The 23519-nt window shown below is 44.7% G+C and overlaps 1 protein-coding gene across 9 annotated transcripts in view; it reads left to right on the forward strand.

Moving 5' to 3' along the window:
- Nucleotides 1–23519, forward strand: part of LOC117966865 (nuclear factor 1 X-type-like) — a 145328-nt gene that overhangs the window by 100077 nt on the left and 21732 nt on the right. For 6 of the 9 annotated variants that reach the window (XM_059008169.1, XM_059008167.1, XM_059008172.1 and 3 more), the window contains exons 3-8: nucleotides 12009–12071; nucleotides 12189–12263; nucleotides 12945–13065; nucleotides 13432–13470; nucleotides 16831–16958; nucleotides 19930–20004. In XM_059008169.1, coding sequence (XP_058864152.1) covers nucleotides 12009–12071; nucleotides 12189–12263; nucleotides 12945–13065; nucleotides 13432–13470; nucleotides 16831–16958; nucleotides 19930–20004 — 501 coding nt within the window. The remainder of the gene's footprint in view (nucleotides 1–12008; nucleotides 12072–12188; nucleotides 12264–12944; nucleotides 13066–13431; nucleotides 13471–16830; nucleotides 16959–19929; nucleotides 20005–23519) is intronic. The other 3 variants (XM_059008174.1, XM_059008170.1, XM_059008173.1) reach the window with 1 other exon arrangement.

A 23519-nucleotide genomic window follows, 5' to 3' on the forward strand; every position in this document is an offset into this window, starting at 1 on the left:
TCTCTCTCTCTCTTGCTCTCTCTCTCGCTCTCGCTCTCTCTCAAGGACATTTTGAGTCTTGTATAGAGTCAGGATGTATGTGTATTTGTAAACCACTATTTCATTCATTTTGTTAGATACTGTTCATACAATTACCATTTAATGGGCTGCTAATCCGTGATGTCAAATTTTCCTACTTTGTATCAGCGTTATTAAATCCATTTTTAGTTCATATCTTTCAAAAACTAGCAAAAAAAGAACTGGCATCCTGGGGTTGCAGGTCCCACGGTCGGACTGCTGACCTCTCAGCAATAAACGATGCATTGAGACCACTTTTATATTGAACAGCAGGAAATGCGTCAACTCTTCTATACTGGAAGCGAGCCTGTTGGTAGCATTATAAACACTCGAGTGTTGTTTGCATTGAGACAGTGGGGTTGTTACTGGATGGCGAGCTGCAGGAGGCTGTGAATAGGGCACCAGGGTTAATAATCCAGCAGGGATTGTGTCATTGAGGCACACCTAAAAGCCATGCCGGTCAATAAGCAATCGATTCGGTGTTGCAGATGATATGGCGAGCGAGTTAAGCTCGTCTTTAAAATACTAAGAATTTATTGTGATGCATATTGATGCAAAATGAGTAGAAATAATGGGGTGGTTATTTGTGCGCTGGCAGTGGTCCATTATAGTGTTAAGTCCTGGTTTTGCTTGGGGTGGGTATCAGGGGTTATTAAACAAAGGCTGCAGGAGCTCTATCAGTGAGAGATTCTGTTGTCTAGCCTTCTTAATCGCGCTGTGCCACACTGTGAACTTTGCCCTGGGCTCTTGGCAAGGCTGGGCGCTATTTACACTGCGCCTTTGGCACCCGCCCACCTTCAGCTCAAACCTCATTGGCTTGTCTTCTCAGCGCACACACACACACACAGAGACACACACACGTAGCAGCTTGAGAAATAAGCAGGCAAGTTAATGCGCTGTCGACACATGCAGGCACTTACAGTGACACCCAGTGTCTGTGCAGCATTAACCCAGCCTCCTGTTTCAAGTGCATGTACAGTAGCTAACAGAATCATTTTGTCTACCTGTCTAGGTGTCACATGTGCAGTTTTGAACAAGATAGATGTTCAAGTAAACATGTTTTTTTTATTACTTTGGTACTACAGTAGGTTAAAGAAGTCTGTTTGCATGCAGTGCTTTCGTTAGTGTCGAACTTCCTTAGTCACCTGGAGGCTGACATTGACCCCTCCCCTTCACTGGCTCCTTTCCTGTCACTAACCAATCAGCTGCTTCTCCTACGGACTGACGTGCTTGCAGCCAATAACATGGTTTGACCCCCAAAGACACCACTGAAGTGAAATGACCAAGGAGTGAAACAGCAAGAGACTTTCTGAAAACAAGGCAAGCAAACTGAGAACTTTCTTTATCCCAGTGTAGGATGAGATGCGTTTTAAAAAATACAAAAAATAATCAAATCCCTGTGTTTCTTTTGAAAGCACACATGTGAGATTCATGGCGTTGTTCTGTTCGCTTCAAACTCTTTGTATAACTAACAAGTAATCAAAAAAATAACATAGACTTGTAGCTCTCCAAATGCTACACTATAGTTATTTTATTTATGTATTTATTTAATTAAATTGGTTTATTAAGAGGTCACAAAATATGATTGACATTTGTAATATCACAGGACCAACATGCTGTTTTAACACATCAGCGCCTCCAGCAGCTAAACCTTGTAACAACAGCTTCCTGGTGTTTTCTGTCGACGCGCTGTGATTGGTTGACCTCCAGAGAGGTGAGTTTGAACAGCATGCTGGATCTCCGCGTCTCCAGACCCCTCCCCCTCTCTGCCAGTCTGGGCTCGAGCGACAGCCCCTGCCAAGTTTTTCTTGTGTCTGTTTTTTCTTGTTGGCAGCGTGCTGTGTTCCCACAGCTCCCTCCTCCCTGATACTCTCTGGCACTGTCCAGTCTCCCCGTCGTCACATGAGAACACTCACCAGAGCTCAGTGTGGACTCCAGCACAGCCAGGCTGTGTGAGGGCAAGGCTGGGAAAGCCCCTGTGTGGGGCAGCATGGCTGGAGCCCCGCGAGGCAGTCGCTGCACAGGCTCCCTTCATCACGCGTTCATGACTGTACGGGTTTTGCATCCCCCTATAGAATGAACACATTTTGCTTCATGAAGTCGAATGAAACCTGCTGAATAATGTGACCTTAACATATTGAATTACAAACCGCTTTGTAATGAAAAAAAAATTGAAAAATGTGACATATGCATTGTGTTCATATATTTTTTTTTTTTTTTTTTTTAAATAATGCCTCAATCCTAAAATTCTAGGCGTTGCGAAACTTTTGGCCACAGCTGTACATGCACAGTCTAAAAGGTGATTTACTGCAGTATGTTGTGAGCCTGAAAATGAACCGTTTAGAAACGGAGAGTCAATTTAAATCAGAAACGCCTTTACAAGACCAGTTTTTTTTAGAAATCAGAGCAGCATGTATTTGTGTAAAATTTACCAGCATACTGACAAGAACAGGAACAAATGGGCACATACTGTGCACTTAATACTATGCAAACACCAAGACGACCCCTGTGTTTAAATTCGAAATGTTTCCACTAGTGTTGAAATGTTTCTCTAAACTGTTAGCACGCCTCTTGCGTGCCGTTGGGTGTTTTTAACAGAACAAAGCGTCTCGTTTTTGCTTCTGCTGCAGTGCAGCGTTTATTTCCATGGTTCTTGTGAAGCCTGCAGAGACACTGCCTCAGAATGCTTGCATTGCCCCCACAGGCTGCTAAAGCACCAGGTGGAGCAGCGATCTCGTGCCCCTGCTGTGCCACCTAGCACTGGTATTCATTAATGTGTGGCGCGGGCCTCGGCAATAAAACAAAACCTAGATGGGTTCATTTCGTCAGGCTGGCGCCGATGTAAATAAAGTTATAGTTATACTAAAGCAATATTTCTTCATTTATTTCCTGTGGGAGAGTTTTTTTTTTTTTTTTTGCAATATATAATGAGGGTTTCTTCTTAAAGGGTCTAAATAGTCTGGCAAAAATCAATTCACCTTAAGGTATTCCTTTCTGTTAGGGGGTGAGGGAGGGAGCAGTTCAGTCTCCATTCCTCAAGCCTGCCCTGGACTGGACTGGAGGGAGCACCCTTTCTCTTAGGGGGTGAGGGAGGGAGCAGTTCAGTCTCCATGCCTCAAGCCTGCCCTGCCCTGGACTGGAGGGAGCACCCTTTCTCTTAGGGGGTGAGGGAGGGAGCAGTTCAGTCTCCATGCCTCAAGCCTGCCCTAGACTGGAGGGAGCACCCTTTCTCTTAGGGGGTGAGGGAGGGAGCAGTTCAGTCTCCATGCCTCAAGCCTGCCCTAGACTGGAGGGAGCACCCTTTCTCTTAGGGGGTGAGGGAGGGAGCAGTTCAGTCTCCATGCCTCAAGCCTGCCAGAAACTACGAAAAATGTGAAGCTACTTCCTCTTCAAGACAATATTTCAAAAGAAAATACTCCAGGTATTAATAGCCCACCGCCCGGGAATTGCAACCACTTCATTACAAACGACAAGATTCAGATATTACTGGAGCAGTCTTGTTTTGCCAGCTGTAATACAACCCTCCCAGGCATATCAGTGAACTGGTAAAGCCAGTTTTGACACCTCCCTGTTTGCAAGGCCTTGGAAGACACTACTGTCTGCAAACAGTTTCGGGCAACAAAAAACTAAAACTCGTTGCCTTAAACAACCTCTTAATCCCACTTTATCCCACAAGAGCGAGCGTCGCGCTGTGCGATTGGCTTGCTAGCCTAGGAGAGGAAGTGTTTTTCACCGGCTGCCCTGTAAATCAAGTCTCGCTGCTGTGGAAGTGCACAGCAAAGCCAGGCTTCGGCAGGTTTATTTAGCTCAAGGGGAAACAGCAATGAATAGTGTTATATAACAGGCCTCACAGACCCGTGTCCTGGTTTGACCTGCATGGAAAGTTGACTCATATACGTTTCCTATACGGAGCTGCAGATACATTGCTCTCAGTGCAGTCTTGGCAGCCTTCCAGATGGGCAAAGAGCAATCTGAAGGCGGCCTGTCATCGCCTGCAGATTGTCTGTGATCTGCGTGTGAGGGAGGATTCAAAAGTGGCACAGGCAGCTGAGCCTTTTTAACTGGCTTCCTGGCCCCTTTGACCCCCAGCGGCCTGGGTTCGAAGCTCAGAGGCCTATAATTTTGACTGCCAGGAATGGAAGTCGCAATAGAAGTTCTGTCTTTAATGGAACTAGCGTAGGGTTGCAAATACTGTCGGTTGCCCCATTCTTTTTTTTTTCCTACCCATGTGTATCAAATCCTATGCAGGCCCTGGTCGTTTTTTAAGGTCGTTTTCTCAACTTTGCATCCCTTTTTTTTTAAAAAACAACTTCAGAGTTTGATATGTTATTAAAGATGGTATTCTCGTTAAAAACAATGGAGGCAAATCAGAAAACGAATCAAGCTTAAGATAAGTAAAATTGCATAGGATTCATAAAAAAAAAAGGAGACTAGACTTCGTCAAGGCGCCTTTTTGGGCTTAAAAAAAATGTTCTTTTAAGGTGTGTTGTTTATTTACGTGTGTGCATTTATCTCACAGCACCACCTGGTGGCTCCGCATGGTAATTACACTTCTGTTTGTATTTGAAGAGAATGTAAAGCAATGGGATCCCTGGGTATTGTCAGCATTCACAACATTATCACTGGTCCCATTATTCTTGTGCTGGAGTCGCCCCAGGTTACTTTTAAAATGCTGCTTTACTGTGTATTCCTAAAATGAAATAAAATCGCACAAACTAAACAACTATAAATAAATAAATAAATAAATAAATAAATAACAGTGAAATTAAACATTATAGTTCCAGTTCCAAAGCTATTTTTTAAATTTCTGTGCCGTCGGTGTTTTTAAAGTGAATGTAGACGTCGTTTTGGAAAGCGCTCGCTGCTTTATTCTCTCTGAGTTTGCAGAGTCTTTATGCCGAGTTGGGTTCAAGTGGACTGGATTGATTTGAAGAGGATTCTGTTCAATTGTAAGTTAATTGATGGTGTTGAAAGACCTCCTTCATGGAAGAGATGTCACCTCGGCATGTTGAAGCAAGGGGGCCGTGAAACTGCGCAGCTCTGAGAACTCGAACTGTTTGAAAATGATTGCTGTCATCATAAGAGAGACACTTAACACGAGAGCTGTCCGTTTCATTATATATCACACAAAGCTGCACACAGGAGCTACTATTAAGGGTTAGAAAGAGAGCTTGTGTGTTTTTTGAGCTGCATGTTCTAGGACTGCTGTCTTTCCGAATCGTTATTTAGCGGCGCTCCGTGATTTTGTGTGAATTTGAATGAAGCGAGTTCCTGTGTTGCTATTCTGAGAGGGGCCCCCTCGGAGCGACAGGGTTAAAGACTGCCGATGCCATGAGCCCATGCCAGCTCTGTTACCCGCTGCCAGTCCCCAGGGCCCCTGAGAGGCTGGCACAGCCCTGGCACACAGACGGCACACAGATGGGCAGCAGCCTGCCGACAGCTTAACCAGCCACCTGCCCCCCCAGAGCAGATCTGGCAGAGAGAACGAGAGGGAGGAGGAGGAGGAGGAGGAGGAGGGGAAGGGAGGGCTTTAGGACCCAGTGGAGGCCTCGCGGACTGCCAGGGAGCAACCCCATCTGACGACAAGAAGAAGAAAATGTAAGAAACCTGCCATGTGTAGCACAGACTTGTGTGTGAACAGGCTGAGCCTCACAGCGCAGGTTGGTTTGTGTTGTCGGCTGGCTCCACTGTCGGAGTGAAAGTGACCTACAGCACCAGCAAGCACTCTGCAATGATTCTTATTTTCAAATTTATTAGGGATAATGATGTGATTATTATTCATAGCAGTAGTATCAGGATTGTGTATATATATATATATATAGACCCCTGTATTATCAGCCCTGCCTGCTCTGTAGTGCAGATGGGAGTCAGACCCCTGTATTATCAGCCCTGCCTGCTCTGTAGTGGAGACGGGAGTCAGACCCCTGTATTATCAGCCCTGTCTGCTCTGTAGTGCAGACGGGAGTCGGACCCCTGTATTATCAGCCCTGCCTGCTCTGTAGTGCAGACAGGAGTCAGACCCCTGTATTATCAGCCCTGCCTGCTCTGTAGTGCAGGCGGGAGTCAGACCCCTGTATTATCAGCCCTGCCTGCTCTGTAGTGCAGACGGGCGTCAGACCCCTGTATTATCAGCCCTGCCTGCTCTGTAGTGGAGACGGGAGTCGGACCCCTGTATTATCAGCCCTGCCTGCTCTGTAGTGGAGACGGGAGTCGGACCCCTGTATTATCAGCCCTGCCTGCTCTGTAGTGGAGACGGGAGTCAGACCCCTGTATTATCAGCCCTGCCTGCTCTGTAGCTGTCTGGATGGATCAGCGGCTGTGTTTGCCTGCAGTGACTCGTCACCCTGCTGGAACGAATGGAGCTCTGGATAACACAGCACTCCCTCCCCACTGGGTCTCACTTAAGAGGTTTATCAGTGTTACTAAACATTCGGACCTTTTTATAATGCCTAATGCGCTTAAAAAAACTCTAATCCCTCTGCTCTACCGCACAGATGTTCGCTGAGCCTTCTTTTAAATAGAAACATTAGATTTATTTTTTTCAATTTTCTTAGACTTTTCTTTTTAAATGAATAACTGAATAGGATATTTAATCGTGCGAGGTTTGTACATTTAAAGCAGAATTAGCTTTAAATCATATTGAAGTCTATCTCTCATTTCAGGATGTTAAATCATGAATCTGAGCATGAGGTTTCACTCTGGGTCTTATCTATGGATAAATGAATCCATTTTTAATTTTAGTTCGTTATTGACGTGTTTCTGACGGGATCAGCGGCACAGCTACGACATGCTGAGGGGGGTTGTTAAGTGCCATGGGCTTCAGAAATATATATTAACTTACATTCCAGTTGCATTAGAAATCAGAAAATGACTAATTCTGCCCCGTGTGAGAGAAAGAAGGAGAGAGGGGGGAGAGGGGGAGCTGCTTAGAGTTCAAATCTCAATCCACCGGAGTTAAAACAAGATTTAGGGGGATTATCGCGATCATTTTTAACAAGCGGGTGTCATAACCACTGTAAACCGGGCTCGTCAGCAACAGAATCCGTAACGCAGTGAAGCACACGACACATATAAATACCATCGTGTGTGTCGCATCCCACCGGCACGGCAGCGGGCATTGTGGGGTTAACGAAAGACAGCGTGAACAGTAAAGACATAAATAAATGCATCAATCAATCAATCAATCAATCAATCAATAAACAAGTAAATAAGCAGATCAGTGCAGCACACAGTGAAACAAGGCGCTCTCTGTGTGTGAGCTGGCACGGGCTGCTGTGCGGAGAGGGTGCAGAGCACAGATAAGAGAAGGATTGTGTCTCTTTATTCAGCTGTCTGCTTTTTGATAAGGTGCTGTTTGTGTGATTAAAAAAAAAAAACAACAGTGTCAATGATTGAAGATCCGTGCCAAAGCTACTGGGGTGGGGGGGGGGGGAGAGAGTCTAAAAGGGTTGTGGCCGACTCTAGCACTTTTATTAAAGGCGCGGCGCTTTAATTTCTGTTCTTCGAAGGAATTTTAATCACTCTCAGCCAATCAGAGCTGCGGGTTTCGCAACATTCCATCTTAGAAGGAAACTCTGCGAGGTATTTCTCTGTGCGAAGGAGTGCCCACAACAAGCAGAACTGAGCAGGTTTCCTTTTATTGATTTCCAGTATTCAAACAATTTTGCAACGTAATCATTATCGCTAGACAGATTGACGAGGCCGCTAGTTATCAGCAGAAATCGAGCAGTGGCTGGAGTTTCCAGTTTCGTGGAGGATCTTGCTGCTTCTCGAACGCCTGATCTTTTACACCGTGTTTTCACAGCCTTCTTCGAAGGAATGGGAATTGGAATTGAAGTGAAAAGACAGGAGCTGACCCCCCTGACCCTGGTTACACAGTAAACAGCTTCAGAATTCATTTGCTTCAGTTTTTATTTCCCTGATGTTTCTTCTCGTTCGGAGTGGTTCTGGTTGCAGTGACTCGGGTATCGTCTGAGTTCAGGAGCTGCCACAGACATGTGTAACACAGGCTAGATCCGCCACAGTGTCTATTTCCAAGTGCCAGTGCCATCTAGTAGCCCGCCACTTTGTTTTGCTGGCAATACCCTGCTTGTGCACTAGATGGAGCTAGTGCTTACTATAAAGACACTTTGACTGACCTACATTGCAGATCTCTATGGCAGGCAGCGTTATACCAAACTTACCCGGCTCTGCCTCCTCTTGTGTGCGGTGTGCATTCTTCTGGTGAGGTCGCTGTTTACCAGGCTTACTGATTCAGCATCCTCTGGAGGGGAGCTGGTATGAATTTGTAAACCTGCTGTTTCCTCACCTATTGTACTGCTGCTGACGTCTCATAAACCAGGCAAAATCTAACGGTGTCCTTCATTTTCATCAGTGATCTGAGATGGCTGCCATATCAGGGGTCATGAGACACTCCCTCTCCTCTACCCTCTGCGCTCTCTCTCCTCTCCTCTCCCATTCCCTCTCTCCTCTCCCATTCCCTCTCCTCTCTCTCCTCGCCCCTCTCCCATTCCCTCTCCTCTCTCCTCTCCCCTCTCTCATCTCGCGTCCTCCTCTCCCCTCTCTCCTCTCTCCTCTCTCCTTTCCCCTCTCCCCTTGCTGCTCGCCCCTCTCTCCTCTCTCCTCGCCCCTCTCTCCTCGCCCCTCTCTCCTCTCTCCTCGCCCCTCTCTCCTCTCTCCTCTCTCCTCTCCCCTCTCTCCTCTCCTCACCCCTCTCTTCTCTCTCCTCTCCCTTCTCCCCTCTCCTCTCTCCTCTCCCCTCTCCCATTCCCTCTCCTCTCTCCTCTCCCCTCTCCTCTCTCCTCTCCTATTTCCTCCCCTCTCCCCTCTCCCCTCTCCCCTCTCCCCTCTCTGTCTCTCTCTGTGTTAGTGTGTTCCTGAGAGCTGGCTGGTTCAGAGCTCACTCTATCTGCCTGTCAGCTTGCAGGAATGCAAGGGTTCCGCCAAACACTAAGATGGCTGCCAAGCACTAAGATGGCTGCCAGGATTCCACAGAGAGAGAGATTGAATGTGAGTGAGAGAGCGGGCGGCAGTGGAGAGAGAGAAAGAGTGAGAGAGAGAGAGAGAGAGGGGGGGTTCCCCTGTGTCCCCTCCACAGTTTGAAAAGGGGGACTCTTAGCGTCCGGGGTCCGCAATGTAAACCAAATGCAGCTTTTGTAATCAAGGCTTGAAACCTGCAATTAAGTACATTATTAAAATTATCAAGAGCCCGGAGTTTGATCTTAAATAAATTGTTCTTCCTTTATAGCTGCATGAACCACTCCTAATATGGTGTGGGAGAGTGCGCGCTTCAAACCCAGGACAGGGAGCAGGGAGAGTCTGCGTTTCAAACCCAGGACAGCGTGCAGGGAGAGTCTGCGTTTCAAACCCAGGACAGCGTGCAGGGAGAGTCTGCGTTTCAAACCCAGGACAGCGTGCAGGGAGAGTCTGCGTTTCAAACCCAGGACAGCGTGCAGGGAGAGTCTGCGTTTCAAACCCAGGACAGGGAGCAGGGAGAGTCTGCGTTTCAAACCCAGGACAGGGAGCAGGGAGAGTCTGCGTTTCAAACCCAGGCTGTCCTGCTTTGTTAAAATGGTGCCTTTTCCCAAAACTTGAGCTCACTAGTTATAATTTGGGAAACTACAGTCTAAAAGACTGCATGATATTCACCATTTTAGGTTCTCAAAACTTTTTACTATCAAAATTTTCTGTGGAAAATGCCAGTTTCTTTATTTGTGTGTGTGTGTGTGTGTGTGTGTGTGTGTGTGTGTGTGTGTGTTTGGTATACTGTTTTAAGTAAAAGTCCAGTAGGCACAAACGTTTTGCTTGTGCCTTCGTCAGTGTACACTAAAAGAGGCATGAGCCATAATTGATCCGTTTTGTTTTGTTCAAGTGGACAAACAGCAAATGTTTTTGGCTAGTGCCTTCACAAAGCGAGCATCTTAACCGCTGTGCAAAAGAGCCGGGCTCCTCTGCATTCGTGGTAATAGAGCTTTTAACCTCCTCTCACCTCAGCGACAGGAGACACAATCCCTGACAGGTGTGAGTCACACAAGCCTGCCTAACAGACCCATGCATGCCAGCGCTGAGTCCAGAGCTGTGCAAACACTTTGCCAGTCTCGCACCCCTGTCACAGGAGACTGGACTGTGGACGTTTTGTTTTGAGTGATTCGCTGATCGATTTAATCACCCTGTTCTCCCTGCTGTGACTCGCATAGCTAGCGACCAGGTATCGTTGACAGACTGAAGGTCTGCTGTTTTGCATTTGTCGTCTTGCTTGGTAATAATTTGCTGAATGCATAAACACATCTCTTAATCAATCTATTCAGTGCCATTGTGCTCATTTCAGGACAGGCTACTTTGTAACTGGAGCATTTGTAACTGGCATCGACCTGATATTAATATGATAACTCACTCTAATTTTGGGAGCAGTCTAAACGTAATGTATCAAATTACGGAAATACAGCGTGCGTGCTGATTTTTTCACAGAGAAATGTATTGTGGTACTTTTCTAAGCGGTGTAAAGTTCAACCAAGTCACTCCTACTCAGAGCAGGGAGTAGGACAGGAGAGCATAAACAGAAGCCTAGTTATAAGTGACTATAGCAGGTGAAGTACTAGCCACCAAAACACAACATTCAAAACACAGTGAGATTGTGTCCTATTAAAATAGGCTTCCCCAGGCTGTGAAGGAACAGGCCCTTGATGGGATGGTTACAAGACTTTTCTGCTCTCTGGTGTTTCCAGCGAGAGAGACGGTTCCCCCCACTTCTAGCACCCTGCTCTCTCCTTCTCACACCCGGAGGGGGAGGTGATCTTCAGTTTACACAGTCTCAATCCACCGCTAATGAGGAGGCGTTAAACAGGTTTAGGGGTGAGAGGGAAGTGATACACGTTGGGAATGTTAAATCACTGCATTACAAGGCACACTGTTTGCCTTGGCTTGCTCGCTGTGCTCTATTGGGTAGAGCTGAGGAGGGACTGGGAGGGAGGGAAGCAGTGTGGCTCTAGTGGAGCTGAGGAGGGACTGGGAGGGAGGGAAGCAGTGTGGCTCTAGTGAAGCTGAGGAGTGACTGGGAGGGAGGGAGGGAAGCAGTGTGGCTCTAGTGGAGCTGAGGAGGGACTGGGAGGGAGGGAAGCAGCATGGCTCTAGTGGAGCTGAGGAGGGACTGGGAGGGAGGGAGGGAAGCAGTGTGGCTCTAGTGGAGCTGAGGAGGGACTGGGAGGGAGGGAAGCAGTGTGGCTCTAGTGGAGCTGAGGAGGGACTGGGAGGGAGGGAAGCAGTGTGGCTCTAGTGGAGCTGAGGAGGGACTGGGAGGGAGGGAAGCAGTGTGGCTCTAGTGGAGCTGAGGAGGGACTGGGAGGGAGGGAAGCAGTGTGGCTCTAGTGGAGCTGAGGAGGGACTGGGAGGGAGGGAAGCAGTGTGGCTCTAGTGGAGCTGAGGAGGGACTGGGAGGGAGGGAAGCAGTGTGGCTCTAGTGGCGCTGAGGAGGGACTGGGAGGGAGGGAAGCAGTGTGGCTCTAGTGGTTAGAGCTGAGGGACTGGGAGGGAGGGAAGCAGTGTGGCTCTAGTGGAGCTGAGGAGGGACTGGGAGGGAGGGAAGCAGTGTGGCTCTAGTGGAGCTGAGGAGGGACTGGGAGGAAGGGAAGCAGTGTGGCTCTAGTGGAGCTGAGGAGGGACTGGGAGGGAGGGAAGCAGTGTGGCTCTAGTGGAGCTGAGGAGGGACTGGGAGGGAGGGAAGCAGTGTGGCTCTAGTGGCGCTGAGGAGGGACTGGGAGGGAGGGAAGCAGTGTGGCTCTAGTGGAGCTGAGGAGGGACTGGAAGGGAGGGGAAGCAGTGTGGCTCTAGTGGAGCTGAGGAGGGACTGGAAGGGAGGGGAAGCAGTGTGGCTCTGATGAGAGCTGACTCCGAGGTGGTGAATATGGCCGCAGGAGAAGCAGTGTACTAATCACAATGTCTTGTTGTTGTTTCAGAATCCGGACAATCAGAGAGTACAAACCAGCAAGGAGACGCAGACATCAAGCCCCCCCCGAATGGTGAGTTCACTCTCAGACCCTTTACTGCCGGGACGGCTTTCTGTCTTATTTCAAATGAAAATTGTGCCGGTTGACTGTTCCCTGGCATGTGCTGATGGGCCTCCTCACTTCTTTCAGGGCACTTGAATTTCCAGGACTGCTTTGTGACGTCCGGAGTGTGGAACGTGACAGAGCTGGTCAGAGTGTCTCAGAGTAAGTCTGCCCTTTGGAGGGGATCGCTGCGTTACAGCTCACACATCAACACAACACTGTCCAGTAACACCACCCTGAAGACGATGCTGAGGTTAAATGACCTCAGAAGTGAAAGTTTAACAGATTGAGATCCCTAATGTAGTTGCAGACCCATGTTTGCTGTACTGTTTGCTTGTACTGTTTGCTTCTCGATAGATTTGTTGAGAAATGTCTTTCCCAGTTGATTTATGTATTTTAAAGAACGGAGCGCTGAGCAGATGAAAGGGATGTGTTAGGGGCTGTGGAGAGAGAGCTCTGTACTGCACAGGCTGTACTGTGCCATGGCAAGCTGTGTAGAACTTGTGCAAAGACCAAAGATGGTCAAACCACACTGGAACACAGAGGAACAGACAACAGCATGTGTGATCAAGACTTCTAAAAGTTTTCCGTGGTAGTTTAGCAGCCTTTCCAGTGGTTTGTCATACCTCTCTGTGCTGTGCGATCCTTCCACTATACTTTATTACACTTAGCTGTGCTTTTACTTTGGGAAACGTCTAGAAGGGTTTTCTTCACTTATTTTAAATAAAAAAAAGTGTCACTTAGCTACAGTATGCTCAGATGGTTAAAATGGAGAGTATGGAGCTGTTCATGATTCGTAACTGTGATGTTATTTTTTACTCAGTATTGTTTTTTTTTTTGCAGCCCCTGTTGCCACAGCATCAGGTCCTAATTTCTCCCTGGCCGACCTGGACAGTCCGGGCTACTACAACATAAACCAGGTCGCACTGGGGCGACGCTCAATAACGTCACCGCCATCCACCAGGTACGGAACACAGGTTCCACTCCGTGAGGTTTTCCTGTTCTGATTCCAGTAGAATGTGGGGCTGACAAACGTTTGCTCAAAGTTTAATAATGTAAGAAAAAAAATGTAATACAATACGATGCTGGCTCCTGATCGTATAAATACTATTCTGAACTGGAGGTCGTTGCTGAAGCCCTGGAGGTGCAAGGTGCAAACTGCAAGGTGATTTCGGCTGGCTGGTGCGGCACTAAAGACACGCTAGGGTCTGTCTGCTCTTCTCTTCCACACTGTCCTCTGCTCTGCCCCCCTGTCCTGCCTCTGTCTCTGTCTCTGTCTCTGCCTGCATTGCTGTGTGACTGCAGCCCCTGTGTCTCTCTTGCTTTGCAGATCAGTTGAAGTGGAGCTTTATTCCAGCCTGCCTCGGAGGTAGCTATCACTGTTATTAACCCTGCTTTTCCACACTGACAGTTAGACTAACCCAGGTTTCGATGTGCATGCTGCTGTAATGGACCCTGTGTTTTATATTACTCACACCAATAAAGGGATTTGCAGCTAATATAATAACATCAGTCTGATCTGGTACAAATGCCCAGGTTTAAAAGAGGCATGTGCTATATTAAACATGTGTTTTCAGTAATGGTATCTGCTACTACACTAGGCTACATAAGTCCCATTTTTTTGTTTTACTTCCTTGGTCATTTCACAATTGTTTTAAAAAAGTCACCTACGAAAAAAGGGAATGTTCTTGGAAAGTTGTCTGCCATTAAAATATCATCCAGAACTAATCCATGCAACAGTGCTGAATATCATCCAGAACTAATCCATTCAACAGTGCTGAATATCATCCAGAACTAATCCATTCAACAGTGCTGAATATCATCCAGAACTAATCCATTCAACAGTGCTGAATATCATCCAGAACTAATCCATTCAACAGTGCTGAATATCATCCAGAACTAATCCACGCAACAGTGCTGAACATCATCCAGAACTAATCCATTCAGCAGTGCTGAATATCATCCAGAACTAATCCATTCAACAGTGCTGAATATCATCCAGAACTAATCCATGCAACAGTGCTGAACATCATCCAGAACTAATCCATTCAACAGTGCTGAATATCATCCAGAACTAATCCATGCAACAGTGCTGAATATCATCCAGAACTAATCCATTCAACAGTGTAAATATCATCCAGAACTAATCCATTCAACAGTGCTGAATATCATCCAGAACTAATCCATTCAACAGTGCTGAATATCATCCAGAATTAATGCACACAACAGTGCTGAATATCATCCAGAACTAATCCATTCAACAGTGCTGAATATCATCCAGAACTAATCCATTCAACAGTGTAAATATCATCCAGAACTAATCCATTCAACAGTGCTGAATATCATCCAGAACTACTCCATTCAACAGTGCTGAATATCATCCAGAATTAATGCACACAACAGTGCTGAATATCATCCAGAACTAATCCATTCAACAGTGCTGAATATCATCCAGAACTAATCCATTCAACAGTGCTGAATATCATCCAGAACTAATCCATTCAACAGTGCTGAATATCATCCAGAACTAATCCATTCAACAGTGTAAATATCATCCAGAACTAATCCATTCAACAGTGCTGAATATCATCCAGAACTACTCCATTCAACAGTGCTGAATATCATCCAGAATTAATGCACACAACAGTGCTGAATATCATCCAGAACTAATCCATTCAACAGTGCTGAATATCATCCAGAACTAATCCACTCAACAGTGCTGAATATCATCCAGAACTAATCCACACAACAGTGCTGAATATCATCCAGAACTACTCCATTCAACAGTGCTGAATATCATCCAGAATTAATGCACACAACAGTGCTGAATATCATCCAGAACTAATCCATTCAACAGTGCTGAATATCATCCAGAACTAATCCACTCAACAGTGCTGAATATCATCCAGAACTAATCCATTCAACAGTGCTGAATATCATCCAGAACTAATCCATTCAACAGTGCTGAATATCATCCAGAACTAATCCACTCAACAGTGCTGAATATCATCCAGAACTAATCCACACAACAGTGCTGAATATCATCCAGAACTACTCCATTCAACAGTGCTGAATATCATCCAGAATTAATGCACACAACAGTGCTGAATATCATCCAGAACTAATCCACGCAACAGTGCTGAATATCATCCAGAACTAATCCATTCAACAGTGTAAATATCATCCAGAACTAATCCATTCAACAGTGTAAATATCATCCAGAACTAATCCATTCAACAGTGCTGAATATCATCCAGAACTAATCCACGCAACAGTGCTGAATATCATCCAGAACTAATCCATTCAACAGTGCTGAATATCATCCAGAACTAATCCATGCAACAGTGCTGAATATCATCCAGAACTAATCCATTCAACAGTGCTGAATATCATCCAAAACTAATCCATTCAACAGTGCTGAATATCATCCAGAACTAATCCATGCAACAGTGCTGAATATCATCCAGAACTAATCCATTCAACAGTGCTGAATATCATCCAGAACTACTCCATTCAACAGTGCTGAATATCATCCAGAATTAATGCACACAACAGTGCTGAATATCATCCAGAACTAATCCATGCAACAGTGCTGAATATCATCCAGAACTAATCCATTCAACAGTGCTGAATATCATCCAGAATTAATGCACACAATAGTGCTAAATTTGTTTCTGTTTGAATTATTTTCATTGACAAAAATTCAAATATATCAATCACGACTGCAAAAAGTGTGCAACAGTATATAAATAAATCACTGAATGAATCTTTTTTAAATAATTTGACATATGATTTAAATAAGTACAACAGTATAAAAACAGGAAATCATTGCTTTTGTTTTTAAGGGCTTCGAGGAGAGATTTTTCGTGTAGATAATTAGACATGGCTTTGCGTGGGGAAGGCTGCTAGGGAGAGATTATTTATGTATATGCTGTCACCCCCAGTGGTCTGTGGTCCCCCAGTTTTTTTTAATGATATTATTAAACAGAAAGTAAGACTTAGAAAAAACCCACCCACAGTACTACAGAGTATTCACGTTCATAACAGTGTTATTATTTTTATGTGAAAAAATGAGGATAAGGGCAAACGAAGCCTAGGGATCTATGTAGAGAAATGCATGAACATAAATAAACATACATCAACATATACAGCTGTGGCCAAAAGTTTTGCATCACCTAGAATTTTAGGAACTTGAGTTATTTTTAAAAATTTATTTAACGTCATGTACTCAAAGAAACAACAATATGATATCGCAAAAGTCTACCGGAAGCCATAATAGTATTATTTATTTCTTAACAGACGCCCTTATCCAGGGCGACTTACAATTGTCACAAGATATCACATTATTTTTTACATACAATTACCCATTTATACAGTTGGGTTTTTACTGGAGCAATCTAGGTAAAGTGCCTTGCTTAAGGGTACAGCAGCAGTGTCCCCTACCAGGGATTGAACCCACGACCCTCCGGTCAAGAGTCCAGAGCCCTAACCACTACTCCACACTGCTGCCCTTATAATAGTAGTACAGTATGTCATGTTAGATTTTTGTATATATGTTATAAGTATATGGAAAACTACAAAGCGATAATGTAAACGTCACGTTATTCAGCAGGTTTCATTGGGCTTTATGAAGCAGTTCATTCAGTAGGGTGAGACAAAGCTTTTGGCCACAGCGATACAGCACACATGCACAGCGTGCAGCTAACCTGTGTCCTGTGCTTCTCTGCAGCTCCACTAAGCGCAAGTCCATCGATGACAGTGAGATGGAAAGCCCAGTGGACGACGTCTTCTACTCGGGACGCTCCCCCGCTGCCAGCAGTAGCCAGTCCAGCGGCTGGCCCAACGATGTGGACGCAGGTACTGGCCCATTTCTTATCCTGACCACTTTGACCAGCTTTCAGAAATGCCATTTTAATCTTTTGTTTCTCATGTTTGTAGTTGTTTTTCTCTCTTGAACTAAAGCGCTGTCACCGTCTCATTCCAGTATGACATCATATTTGATTTCCTCATTCCAGTATGACATCATATTTGATTTCCTCATTCCAGTATGACATCATACAGTGCATTGAATTGAATTGGAGGGACATGATTTGAAAGTGAATGGGCCCTATAAGATAAAAAGCCACTTTTGATTTATTCAATCAAGTTTGCAGCTCGTGTAAACTTTTCAGTAGGAGGCTTATTAGTTTATTCTCATATTTCAAAGTGATAAACGATAAACACGCTTTAAAAAATCAGTCCTTCCAGGTTGGTGAATAGCAAAGAAATATAAAAATGACCTATTAGAAGCCGATATAATTAGCAGTGCCCTTATGTGGAAGATATAAGGCTGAAGAATTGAAGTAGCTCAGTGGTTAGATAAAGAAAGCACCGGGCTGCAGTGTGGAAGGCAGTGGGTTCAAGGAGGTCAGTGGTTAGATAAAGAAAGCGCTGGGCTGCAGTGTGGAAGGCAGCGGGTTTGAGGAGCTCAGTGGTTAGATAAAGAAAGCGCTGGGCTGCAGTGTGGAAGGCAGTGGGTTTAAGGAGGTCAGTGGTTAGATAAAGAAAGCGCTGGGCTGCAGTGTGGAAGGCAGTGGGGTTTGAGGAGCTCAGTGGTTAGATAAAGAAAGCGCTGGGCTGCAGTGTGGAAGGCAGTGGGTTTAAGGAGGTCAGTGGTTAGATAAAGAAAGCGCTGGGCTGCAGTGTGGAAGGCAGTGGGTTTGAGGAGCTCAGTGGTTAGATAAAGAAAGCGCTGGGCTGCAGTGTGGAAGGCAGCGGGTTTGAGGAGCTCAGTGGTTAGATAAAGAAAGCGCTGGGCTGCAGTGTGGAAGGCAGTGGGTTTAAGGAGGTCAGTGGTTAGATAAAGAAAGCGCTGGGCTGCAGTGTGGAAGGCAGTGGGTTTAAGGAGGTCAGTGGTTAGATAAAGAAAGCGCCGGGCTGCAGTGTGGAAGGCAGTGGGTTCGAGTAATGGTTCGAGAGAGCCGGTATCTAGCGGAACACAAACACATAATAACACTTCATGCGTGCCATTTAACAGAGTATCGCATTTTCCCTTCAGTCTGTTATTTACTGGTTTGATTGTATCTTGACATCTCTGTTGTGGCTGACTGCCTGGTGTGCTCCAGCTCTCCTCACTTGTTCCATCCCTTACATTTACAGCCCCTTGTCTGTGATCCTTGTCTGTATTTACTGCAAGAATGCAGTCCGGGGACTCTGCAAACACACCTAACTTTCCCTCTCAACTTTCCAGTGTTGAAAATGATATGTTATGCAATGCAATGAACCTGTGCATAGGGGGCAGTGGTAGCACAAGGACAGCTACAGTGGGGTGGGTATAACGATACCCCAACCTTAATCCAATTGAGACGTGCCAGCGCTATCACACTGGTGTTAAAGTACATACATCTGGCACTATAGTTCCAGTAAGTCTTCTCTGATATGTAATCCCATCGCTTCGTCGCTCTCGCATTTTCCTATATGAAAGAGATGCACAGTAGGTTAAACACGGATTTGATTTTAATGTTTTTTTTTTTCTTCCAGAGCAGTTTTATATTTCAAGATCTGTTTCTCCAGATGAAAAAAAAAAAACCCCGGAAACATTCTAAATGTTTTTCCTAGGAAAATCTGAAACCGAAAAAATTCTAGAAATAATATCTATTACTGTAGTTAGGATTTACTGGAATGTGTGATTTTTTGGAGCACCTGAACACACACATGATACTACTGGTAAGCAGTACCATATCAGCACCACTGGACTGGGCAGCGCCAAACCCCATTGTGGATCCAGTTCTGGGAACTGGGGATTCAGATTAATTTAAAGTATTAAACCAGTTTGAAATGATTAAACACAGTGGGAATGTTTGTATGATGCCCTAGAAGATAAAGGTGAACCACGCCTGTTTTAAAATGTAATCTCACTAATACATGCTGAATAAGTCAGCTGACGCCCCACTCATGCTGCTGTGTGAGCTCAGCCTCTGACCTCCCGTGTTGCACGCCCACATCTCTGACAGTGGCTTAAGAAAAATGCGAACGCTTGGAAAATGTTTAAACCATAAATTCCCTGCTGGTGATGCTGCCCTCTGCTGATGGCTCTGCTAGCTGGGGCTTCTTCAGGGTGGCACACTGGGGTTAGAATGGGATGCGTTTTTATAAATCTAGCTAGATTGATTAACAATGCATTGAAAGTGAATCAATGACTTCTAAGGGAATGGTTTTATAAATATATATAATTAACAAAACAAACAGATCTTACCTGACATGCTTTACCGTCTCTTTGTAAAGCTCCTGTTTTGAAAGAAGCATACATTATGTTAAATAATTGGCCGATGTCTTTTGCACGTCCCGTCATTAACGAATGCAGTCGACTTTGAAAATCCACGCGTTTGGACTTCTTGTAAACTGATAAACAATTCCAAACGTTTATATATTGCTCTTGTTAGGGCGGATTTATTGAAAAAGATCGATTTTCTCGAGAATAATCCTTCACAAAACTCCGACTCCCAGAAGCGTCACGCTTTGGCTGCCCTTGTCAGTAGCCCATCGCTCCTGTGACCTGGTGTGCTTTTCAAATTCCTTTACAGGACGTTTTGAAAGCAGAACTCAGTGCTGTGTAGCATTGGGAGTTTCTGCAAAAAACGATCATTAATTCACAAAAAAAATACCATTCCAAAAAAAAAATCACCTTTACCATAACTTGTGCATCTTTCATATAGAAATATCTAGATTTTAAGAAATGATAGCGATAAATATTAGCTAAGACTTCTTTAAACCCCCATTGCCCACACACTGTTTCACCGTCCCAGCTGTGATGTCTCTTAACAATACCCTTCTCCCCTTGGAATTGCAGTGCAGCACCATTTGGCGACTGTGCAGGAGAGGAAGATTAAACATGAAAATGATGGCGTGCAGTATCCTTACCATGGTTAGAACAATTCAAATACCTCTTAATGACACCGTCTATCCTGGTGTGGGTGAATGCAGGCTTCTTTGTGTCTTGTGTGTGTGTCTTTGTGTTGTTTTTTTTAACTGGTGAGCCATTAAAGATGAGTGACAATGGCACTAGTTATCCCCAAGCGAGAGAGACCTCAGTCCTAAACTGATCTGCTGTGCTGTGGGAACACGAAGCCACTTTGTGGTTTGGGTTTCAGGAGACTAGGTTTCAGACCGCAGCACGGCACACCAGGGGAGACTTGGGGGTTTGGCACATCATCCTCAAACTAGGTCTCCCGGAACCAGGTTTCAAGCCGCTGTTCCTGAAAAAGTGACTTTGTGTTCCCTCCGCTTCAAAACTGTAAGAAAGTCATGTATGATAAGGTGGTGGTGCATGCCTTAATCAGTTTATTCAGCAGACGCCTTTATCCAAGGCGACTTACAGAGACTAGGGTGTGTGAACTATGCATCAGCTGCAGAGTCACTTACAACTACGTCTCACCCGAAAGACGGAGCACAAGGAGGTGAAGTGACTTGCTCAGGGTCACACAATGAGTCGTGGCTGAGGTGGGATTTGAACCGGGGACCTCCTGGTTACAAGCCCTTTTCTTTAACCACTGGACCACACAACATCCTATTATACCCTAGACAAGCATACCCTATGCATGATGGGCCATTTATTGACTCTAGATTAAACCCTGAATCTGTTTCTCAGTTTAAAAAGGGACGACAATCATCGAATTTATTAAGCTGAAGACGTACCCATTCTGCTCCAGGTAATACCCAGGGGGCAGTGTCCTATTTCAGCTCGGGTTTCATTGACTGGGCTGACCCACTGCCTTCCACAGTTAAGACTTCATAAAATTAGGCTCTGAGGCTCTCCTGAACCCTTTCAGACAAATCACAAACCTAACCAAAAACAAGCTAGCAGTGTCAGGACTGGGGTCCTCAGGGTCACAAGGTGTCCACGCCATGCCTGCGCCGTTGTCCCACAACTTTCATGAGCGCAGAGTGTACACAGTCGCTTCCTACCACCTGTATTTTGCAGTTACTGAGAAGAAAAGGGGTATTTGTGTAGAGGATCTTTCTTTGTATCAAAAAGATTTCTGCTGGGTAAATCCAGCAAGCAAGCGCTTTATTAGAGATCGCTTTGAAGTGAGATCCTTGCTGGATAGTGGGATTGAGACCAGGTTTGCTTTAATTTGTGCAGCGACTTTTCTAAACACATTTTTATTTTCCCCCTGTAAGTTTGAATTCGTGATGGTGCAGTATGTCTTTTGAAACGCTACTATCAGTGTACTGGCCTGATGCGTTTCTAATGGCAGCGCAATATACTCTACAGACATTTCATTCACAGGAGATTTAAAATGACATTATACCAACTTTAGACAGGCAGGGCCATATTATCAAAGCTGTCTGTACTCCCAATTCTATGTAGCATTAAAGTACCAAGTTAAATTCTTTGACCAGAACACAGTTAGAGTACGTTATCATAACAAATCTAGCCAGTTAAAAAATACTATAGGCAATTACAAATGAGGACAGTGGCACTTCATGGGTTAAAACCACAAATGAGTCGCAGTGTCTGTGGTTTGTTAACATTAGTTATCAGAGGTCTGAATGGGGTTAGCTCAGCAGCTTCAAATTTTAGTTTTTAAGGCTTTTGAATTTTCTCTGACTAGATTTCCTGTTCTCCGCGGTTTACTCAGAGTAAAATCTCTCCAGCCAGAGCAGAAAGGGTCTTCACAGAAAAAGCCCTGCAGTAATATTTATCAGCTCTGTCTCTCTCTTTCTGTTCTTCCACAATTAAAAAAAAAAAATGGAACTAATTAAATGTGAATGTGATTGGGGAAGCAGGTGCCTGCAGTCGCTTGGCAGTGACGGGCTGTCAGGAGCGAGTCTGCTTTGCCACATTGACTGATGGGTTGCCAAATCATTTCGGCACAGGTGGACGTCCTGCAGAGTGTAAAGCGATCATTAAAGGTGCAGCTCCCCAGGTTTGCAGATCCGAACCCCGTCCCTTTAATTAACTTCCATTCGCACCTCCCTCATACTGTTTACATTTTTCAGAACATTTGGTACTTGGCTTCCATGTTGATCCACACACATTAGAGACATTCAGGTCTTTTTTTGTAGATTCGTTCTGCATCGAGAATCCTGCGTTTGTGTTATGTGTCGTACACGCTAGTGTTGTTGGTTCGTGTGGTTGATTCAGGACCAATACGTACTGATAAAATATTAAACTAAACTTCAAATGTTTCTATCTCTGTGTCTTTTGGTAAATTGGAGTATCGGTTTCTTCATTTTGTCAAAGAAACGAACTGGACATGAGAAGCGATCATTTAAAGAGAGTGTCGCTAACAAACGAATTCTCACCCATGCTGCACTTTCGTTAGCTCCACAGGTCTCCGGTGAGCAGTGTTAATTTATAATTTTCATTTAGAACAGAAAGTCCCCAGTTTTCGTGCCGTACTCTCAGGAAATCAGCTACGCTTGCACTTCCTGGGTTCTTTGGTCGCAGCAGTGTCTTCTGGGCCATGCTGCTGGCTGAAAGCTTGTCAGCCAATAGGAGGAGCCGCTGGTTGCTTGCTGACAAGAGAAAAAGCCATTGGTGGGACTCAGGGGATAATTATGGGGCAGCAGTGTGTGGTTAGGGCTCTGGACTCTTGACCGGAGGGTCGTGGGTTCAATCCCCAGTGGGGGACACTGCTGTTATACCCTTGAGCAAGGTACTTTACCTAGATTGCTCCAGTAAAAACCCAACTGTATAAATGGGGAATTGTATGTAAAAATAATGTGATATCTGTATAATGTGAAATAATGTATAATGTGATATCTTGTAACAACTGTAAGTCGCCCTGAATAAGGGCGTCTGCTAAGAAATAAATAATAATAATAATAATAATTTCACCCTCCAGGTGATCAAGACAGAAATATCTTTAAGCCAGGTGTAGTAGCAGATATTATATATATATATATATATATATATATATATATATATATATATATATATATATATATATATAGCTGTGGCCAAAAGTGTTGCATCACCCTATAGAATGAACTTATTTTGCTTCATAAATTCGAATGAAACCTGCTGAATAACATATTGAATTGCACAGCGGTTTGTAATTTTCCATATACTTCACGAAAAACTGACATAAATTGAAAAATGTGACATTTCAGAATTTAACATGAGATACTGTACTACTATGATGGCATGTAATCAAAGGCCAGCAGTGTGGAGTAGTGGTTAGAGCTCTGGACTCTTGACCGGAGGGTCGTGGGTTCAATCCCAGGTGGGGGACACTGCTGCTGTACCCTTGAGCAAGGTACTTTACCTAGATTGCTCCAGTAAAAACCCAACTGTGTAAATGGGTAATTGTATGTAAAAATAATGTGATATCTTGTAACAATTGTAAGTTGCCCTGGATAAGAGCATATGCTTATAAATTAATAATAGTAATATATAAAAATATCTAAATTATGTTTGTATAGTTTTTAAAT

The sequence above is a fragment of the Acipenser ruthenus genome, chromosome 36, assembly GCF_902713425.1.
Source record: "Acipenser ruthenus chromosome 36, fAciRut3.2 maternal haplotype, whole genome shotgun sequence".
Taxonomy (NCBI): domain Eukaryota; kingdom Metazoa; phylum Chordata; class Actinopteri; order Acipenseriformes; family Acipenseridae; genus Acipenser; species Acipenser ruthenus.